At 43.6% G+C, this 8,175-nt stretch overlaps 1 protein-coding gene across 1 annotated transcript; it reads right to left on the reverse strand.

Annotated features, from left to right (window-relative positions):
- Window positions 1–201: 201 nt before the first annotated feature.
- Window positions 202–2,764, reverse strand: LOC130022532 (putative gustatory receptor clone PTE01). The gene is made up of 2 exons (XM_056113296.1): window positions 2,721–2,764; window positions 202–1,177 (listed from the first exon to the last, which is right to left on the reverse strand). The coding sequence occupies exons 1-2, from the start codon at window positions 2,762–2,764 to the stop codon at window positions 202–204; spliced, it is 1,020 nt and encodes a 339-aa protein (XP_055969271.1).
- Window positions 2,765–8,175: the final 5,411 nt, after the last annotated feature.

An 8,175-nucleotide genomic window follows, 5' to 3' on the forward strand; every position in this document is an offset into this window, starting at 1 on the left:
ACCTGGCGATGCACAGGGGTAACTCCTGGCTCTGCACTCAGGAATAACCCCTGGCAGTGCTCAGGGGACCATATGGAATGCTGGGAATCAAACCCTTGTTGGCCGTGTGCAGGGCAAATGCCCTACCTGCTGTGCTATTGCTCCAGCCCCGAGCTTTGCAATAATTTCTAATGCTTTATTGAAAACAACAGGAGCTTGAAATTAGACTGCTTTATTGAGAAGCTTCTGGAAGGCCTGCTTGATGTCCTTGTTTCTCAGGCTGTAGATGAAGGGATTGAGCATGGGGACGACAGTTGAGATGAAGGGATTGAGCATGGGGACGACAGTTGTGTACATCACTGAGGTCACTGCACCTTTACCGGGTGAATGGGAGATTATTGAGCTGAGGTACACCCCAATGCCTGTTCCGTAAAATAAGCAAACAACAGACAAGTGAGAGCCACAGGTGAAGAAGGCTCTGGACCTTCCTCCTGTGGATGAGACCTTCAAAACAGAGGACACAATTCTTGTGTAAGAGTAAAAAATTGCGGAGGCTGGTACACCACCAAAGATTGCAGTGATAAAATACATGAGTAGGTTGTGGGTGGATGTATCTCCACAGGCAAGGCTGAGGAGTTGAAGGAGGTCACAGAAGAAGAGAGGAATCTCCACATGGGCGCAAAAGGTGAGCTGTGACACCATCAAGCTGTGTAACTGAGAGTCCAACAGACTGATGCAAACAGACGCCAGAGCTAGCAAACGACAGAGACGGGGGTTCATGATGACAGAGTAGTGCAGGGGGTGACAAATAGCCACAAAGCGATCATACGCCATCGCTGTGAGAAGCAAACTGTCCATACAGCCGAAAAGAATAAAAATAGACATCTGTACTTGGCAGCCTGCAGGGGAGATGGTTCTACTCTGAGTGTGAATGTCCCAAATCATCTTTGGCACCGTGGAGGAGATAAAACCAATGTCAGCCGTGGACAGGATGGAGAGGAAAAAGTACATGGGTGTGTGCAGACGGGGGTCAAAACTGACGGCCAGGATGATGGGCAGGTTCCCCGTGATGCTGACCAGGTACATGGACAGGAAGAGGCCAAAAAGGAGTGGCTGGACTTGGGGATCATCTGAGAGCCCCAGGAGGAGGAATTCCATGGTGCCTGTGACATTTTGTGGGTTCACGGAGCAGAGACACCTTGGGGAAAAATAAATGGGAGTGATTAGCAGACATACAGGTCCCTGGCACTGTGTGTACATTTTGGATTTAAGCAATTCACCAATATAGTAATTACAGCTGAATCCTATAGACTTTCAGCTCTATTTCTTTCTTTCTTTTTTTTCTTATTTTGGGTCACACCCAGAGATGAAGAGGGGTTACTCCTGGCTCATGCACTCAGGAATTATTCCTGGCAGTGCTCGGGGGCCCCTACGGGATGCTGGGAATCAAACCCGGGTCAACTGCGTGCAAGGCAAATCCCCTACTGTACTATTGCTCCAGTCCCTCAGCTCGATTTCTTTGTTGTGACAGAGTTTCTTCACACAACTTTTCACTGGCATTTGAGCCATCCTCCTGTTCTGTAGAGATACACTTTGGAAAGACTGAGATAATGAAGGGAATAACAGTGATGTTAATTATTTCATCTTTTTTTTTATTGAATCACTGCGAGATAGACCCTTACAAAGCTGTTCATGATTAAGTTTCAGTCCTACAGTGTTCCAACACCCATCCCTCTACTAGTGTACATTTCCCAGCACCACGGTACCCTGTTTCTCTCCCATGATATTTAAAAGTTAAAAAATCCAAAGACCCAGTCAAAGGGCAACCAACTTCTTGCAAGTGAATAAAAAGGGGACTAAGACATCTAGAGTCTCCTGTAGGAAAAAACCCTTCTAATTAAGAAAGTAATACATTAAAAAGAAAGTAATAGTGTATTGTGAGGTGGAGCGATAGCACAGCGGGTAGGGCGTTTGCCTTACAAGCGGCCAACATGGTCGACCCGAGTTCGATTCCTCTGCCCCTCTCGGAGAGACCAGCAAGCTACCGAGACTATCTCGCCCACACGGCAAAGCATGGCAAACTACCCGTGATGTATTCGATATGCCAAACACAGTAACAATTGTCACAATGGAGACGTTACTGGGGCCACTCGAGCAATTGATGAACAACGGGAGGACAGTGACAGTGACAGTGAATACTGTATTGTATTCAAATACAAGGCAACTAGTTTCCTTAATATGGACTATGTATGAGAATAATATAATAACATTTTTTGACCTTTTTTCCATAGAAACTGTTTGATGAAGTTTTTTGCAGATATTTTTGCTATTTATTGACCTGGGGATTTCACACATGCAAGGCAAATTCTAGAACTCTGATTCACATTCCAGTTCCTAAGCTGCATTAATTATTTTTTTTAAATTTTTAAAATTTTGCTTTCTGGGTCACACCTGACGTTGCACAGGGGTTACTATTGGCTCATGCACTCAGGAATTACTCCTGGTGGTGCTCAGGGAACCATATGGGATGCCGGGAATCGAACCCGGGTTGGTCTTGTGCAAGGCAAACGCCCTACCCGCTGTATTATTGCTCCAGGCCCTGCATTAATTCTTTATTTGGTGTCAATTTATCTCCTTTCTCAACAACTGGGCTTGATGTAAGGTGAATAGAATCCTCCAAACATAAGTCCTGTGTAGTTAGTTGTTCATCACGTTCAACAGAACTGATAATACCAGCATACCGTGTTTCAAGTTTACTGAAACCATAGATTGTAAAAACTCCCATCACACCAATAACTTGGACATTATTTATGGTGCTATGTATTGATGCTAAGTCAGGTAGTAATCATTTTGGTATATACCGAAATCACAAATCTCTGTCATCACCTGAATTACTGCAATGTTATCTCAGTAATACCATTTTTTAAAATTTTTTGCTTTTTGGGTCACACCCGGCAATGCATATGGGTTACTCCTGGCTCTGAACTCAGGAATTACTCCTGGTGGTGCTTGGGGGACCATATGGGATGCTGGGAATCGAACCCGGGTCTGGCACGTGCAAGGCAAACACCCTACCCGCTGTGCTATTGCTCCAGCCCTGCTATTTTTTTCTCCTTTTTGGATCACACCCGGTAATGCACAGGGGTTACTCCTGGCTCTGTACTCAGGAATTATTCTTGGCGGTGCTCAGGGGAACCATATGGGATGCTGGGAATCGAACCTGCATTGGCAGTGTGCAAGGCAAACACCCTACCTACTGTGCTATCTCTCCAGCCCCTCCAGCCCTGCTTTACAAAATAAGAAAAAAAAGTTTTAATAGGTAGAGCAGGACAGGTGGGTGAGTCGACATCAAAAATAAGTTGCTTACAAAGGTATTGATAATAATGTTCCAGCACCAACTTCACCACCGGTATTAACTTCCGTCTACCTGTGCTCCCGTGTGCCCTCTCTCCCGCAGTCTACCTCCTTAACAGGCACATTTAAAAAATTAATTAATTAGAATAATTATGAGGTACACAGTTACAAAATTGTTCACAATTGGGTTTCGGTCATACAGTGCTCCTACCCCATTCCCTTTACCAGTGTACATTTCCCACCACCAATGTTCCCAGTTTCCTTCCTGCCCCACTCAAGCCTGCCTCAGTGGCAGGCACTTTTCTTCTCTCTCTCTCTTTCTCTTTTTTTTCCTGTTGAGCATTATGATTTGAAATATAAGTACTGAAAAGTTGTCAGGTATAACCTTTCACACTTATCTCCTCTCAGCACTCATTTTTTTTTTGTCCAGAGTGATAATTTTCTTTCTTTCTTTTTTTAATGACTAAAATCTGCTTTTATTGGCTTTTAATTTTATTGACTTTAAAAAAATTTTTTTTTGGGTCACACCTGGCGATGCTCAGGGGTTACTCCTGGCTCATGTACTCAGGAATCACTCCTGTCGGTGCGCGGGGGACCATATGGGATGCTGGGAATCGAACCTGTGTCAGCCATGTTGGCTGCATGCAAGGCAAATGCCCTACCCGCTGTGCTATTGCTCCAGCCCCAAATTTTATTGACTTTTTAAAAAAATTTTTTGTTAGTGAAGCCAGAATCTGGAAAAAACCTGAGTGCCCGAGAACAGATGACTGGTTAAAGAAACTTTGGTACATTTACACAATGGAGTACTATGTAGTTGTTAGAAAAGATGAAGTCATGAAATTTACATGCAAGTGGTACAATATGGAAGGTATCATGCTAAGAGAAATGAGTCAGAAAGAGAGGGATAGACATAGAAAGATTGCAATTCATTTGGGGAACATAAAGTAACAAAATAGGAGACTAACACCCAAGAGTGGCCGAGATTAGTGCTAGGAGGTTTGCTCCATGGCTTGGAGACCAGCCATACATGCTAGGGAAAAAGGAAGCTCAGATAGAGAAGGGAGCACCAAATAAAGGGTGTTGGGAGGATCCTCCCAGGATGAGAGAAGCATGCTGAAAGTAGACTATAGACCGAACATGATTGCCACTCAATGCCTCTTTTGCAAACCACAGCACCTAAAAGGAGAGAACAAAAGGGAATGCCCTGCCACAGAGGCAGGGTGGGATGGGGGGTGGGAGGGATACTGGGACCTGTGGTGGTGGAAAATGGACACTGGTGGAGGGATGGGTGCTCAATCATTGTATGACTGAAACCCAAGCACAAAAATTTGTAAGTCTACAACTGTACCTCATGGTGTTTCACTAATAAAAATTAAAAAATATAAAATTTTTTTTTAATTAGTGAAACACCTGAGGTACAGTTGTAGACTTACAAATTTTTGTGCTTGGGTTTAAGTTATACAATGATTGAGCACCCATCCCTCCACCAGTGCCCATTCTCCACCACCACTAATCCCAGTAGCCCTCCCACCCAAAAGGAGAGAGAGAACAAAAGGGAGCGCCCTGCCACAGAGGCAGGGTGGGACAAAATGAACATTTTCAACCATCACTGTCAGAGGACTTCTCTATCCTAACTGCCCTTCCTCCTCTGCCATATTTAGCAAGCTTCCAAACATAGGCCAGTCCTCCTGGTAACAGGTACATTTTAAAGTTTGGTGGTTGTAGTCTGGATCTGATGTTTTCAGTGTTGTTGAGTTTGGAAGTAGAGCTATACCACCCCTCCATATTACCAACATACCCGAGCCCTCTGGCCCCATGTTCTCCCTTACTTCCCTTCCTCATCTTCTTCCTCACTCTCTCAATTTCTTTCCTTCTCTGCCCTTCTCCTCCCTAATCAGTAATAATTTTTTTTGAAAGGCAAGCAAGAAGTAACAATTTGGGTTCCCTATTGCTTTGTGGTGAGAGTCAATGCATTAGGGTGAATGTCACTCTGGACCCTCATTGTCATAATCACAGCAATTCAAACAAGAAAACCAACTTTCTGTGTGCTTGAGGTCTTTAAAACAACATTAGAAAGCTGTGCTCCTTTTTCCAAAAACAGGGAGTTCTGGTTTTTTTTTTTTTTTTTGCTTTTTGGGTCACACCCGGCAATGCACAGGGGTTACTCCTGGTGACCATAGGGGATGCTGGGAATCGAACCCAGGTCAGTGCAAGGCAAACACCCTACCCGTTGTGCTATCGCTTCCTACCCAGAGTTCCACTTTAAAAAAAAACTATTATTTATTTATTCTAAAATTGAATCACCATGAGCTACAGTTACAAAGATTTCATGTTAGGGTTTCAGTCATACAATGACTGAACACCCATCCCTCACCAGTGCACATTTTCCACTACCAATGTCCCCAGTATCCCTCCCCGCCACTCCCCGGCCCGCCCCCACCCCTGCCTCTATGGCAAGCAATTTCCCTCTTACTCTCTCTTCTCTACTTATGGGTATTATGGTTTGCAATACAGATTACACATAATGAGAGGCCATCATGTTTGGTCCTTTATCCACTTTCAGCACACATCTTCCATTCCCAGTGATCCTTCCAACCCTCATTTACTTAGTGATCATTTCTCTATCCCAGCTGCCTGATTTCCTGAGGCAGGTTTCCAACAGTGGAGCAATCTTCCTGGCCCTGTCTCTACTGTCCTGGGATATCAGTCTCATATTACGATATTTCATATTCCACAAATGTGTGCAGTCATTCTATGTCTATCCCTCTCTTTCTGACTCATTTCACTTGCGAGTTCTGTTTACTTGCCCATGTCACACATTATCTACCCATGTTCAAGTTAAATTGAGTCTGTGGGTCCTTCTTCCTGGGACAGAATCTACTACACTTAAACCAATGAACAGGGAATAGAGACAATGGCTTCCATCTTGAATCTTCCTTCCTTTGCTCTGGATGGACCAGACCTGAAGCCTGATGGAACATCTCCTTTCTGAGCTTCTCTCTCCTAGAAATTGTGCTGCCTTGGTTGACCTTGCCCGACCTCTCTTAAATTCAGCAGTGTCCTGATTCATACAGGTCAAATCATTGCTGTGTCTGAGATGCCAGAGGATATTGGGGGTTTATTAACATATTGGGGATTTATTTAACATGGTCCCTGGTCTGCTTTTTCATCTAGACCAAGACTGGAAGTCTTAGAATGAAGCTGGAACTCTTAGAATGAACACTAATACTGGAACCACGGGAAATAATTTTATTTTTTTTTGAAGTAGATTTTACTTGGAGGTTTTGAAGGGAGGGAGGGAGAGAAAGTGGGAGAGAGTGGAGAGTAACACACTCAAGAGAGAACCCGGGCTTCTTCAAGGGCAGAGGGAGCCCTACACACACTCCAGCATTAGAGAGGAAAGCATGAAAGTCCACATCTCAAGACGGGAGATGCGGGCAACACATGTGCTTGGCCACGTGGGCACAAGCAGCACTTGGGCTCAGGCAGGATATGTGACAATAATTTTATTCTTATTGGTTTTGTGGATCAACCAGTTTGGTGTCCTGTGGATCCTCCGTGACGAGTGTGTGTTAATGTAGGTCTGTTGAATTAATGGGTGTTCCCTCATGAAAGAGTGGTCATTAGGGAATGGAAGAGTAGGAAGAACAAAGTGGAATGAAGAAAGATGTACAAAGCTAACAAAGGGAATGGGAGAGAGAGAGAAAGAGAGTGAGAGTGTGTCACATGTGTAGGTCTGCATTACTAGGTATGCTCCTGAGGTCCAATTCTAAAATATATTTCTATCATCTTCTCCCCTAGAATGTTCTAATTTTATTTGCACCCTCAACTACCTCAGTTATGATAACAGAAATGGTGAGACCAACTAGAAGATGTAGCTTACTATTTCTTTTGGTATTTTGACGTAGCCCAGCGATACACAGGGGTTACTCCTGGCTCTGCACTCAGGAATGACTCCTGGGGGTGCTCAGGGGTGCTGAAAGATCATATAAGATGCTGGGAATTGAACTTGGGTCACACGCATGCAAGGCAAATGCCCTACTTGCTGTACTATCATTCCAGCCCCAGTAGCTTACTTTCAAATGCTTCATTCTAAATTTCAGACTTTGAAATTGAATTTCTGAGGGTTCGAGTGATAGTACAGTGGGGAGAGCGCTTGCCTTGTCTGCAAGACATTCACAAACATAATCTGCTGTTGCTCTTCTTGCCTTTGCTCCAATAACGTTCCAGATTCAGAGCAGCACATAAAGAAATAGCCACAGCATTTGTGTTGCATGAGAAAAGATTTTGGCTAAACCATCTTGAAGCACAGATGACACACACCAGCTAGAAACCGTTATCCCATAGTAGGTGACTAGTACAAAAGAATTTGATTGAAGTTCATGGGAAAGAAATATATGAACTGGTACAATTCAGAGAGAATTTCCTTTAAGGTTTACCCAGGGACAAAATGTAAATATACAATAAAGGAAATAGAAAAGATAGGGAAGAAGAGCCTGAGTAATTAAGTAGAGGTAGACTAACTTTATCCCTGGGAACTCCAAATCTACAGAAAGAATTTTTGCAATAGGAAAAAAAAAGATAAAATCTTCTTAAAAATGAAGGGTTAATATACATACTCACCTTTATCGCTGGAACTGTTATGGGACTATAATAGCCCATTGAAGTAGCATTCTTAGCTGTCAAAAGACCATAATGGACAATGAGCACTTAGTTACCCCAAGTCTTGCACTTGGGGACAAAAACTTTCCTCTTCTTCATCTTCCTGCTGTTTCCTTTGTTTTGCAGAGCACTATTCTGCCATTTCCGATCACCCGATGTGTAAGCCTTGTCTTCAAACCA

The sequence above is a fragment of the Sorex fumeus genome, unplaced genomic scaffold, assembly GCF_029834395.1.
Source record: "Sorex fumeus unplaced genomic scaffold, SorFum_2.1 ptg000019l, whole genome shotgun sequence".
Taxonomy (NCBI): Eukaryota; Metazoa; Chordata; class Mammalia; order Eulipotyphla; family Soricidae; genus Sorex; species Sorex fumeus.

What these genes read in the sequence shown, in the direction of transcription:
- LOC130022532 (XM_056113296.1), bottom strand. Translation starts at nt 2,764, where the DNA reads ATGGGAGTTTTTACAATCTATGGTTTCAGTAAACTTGAAACACG. An exon ending in TTCAGTAAACTTGAAACACG is followed by an intron (nt 1,178 to 2,720) that starts GTATGCTGGTAT and finishes TTTTTCCCCAAG; the next exon opens with GTGTCTCTGCTCCGTGAACC.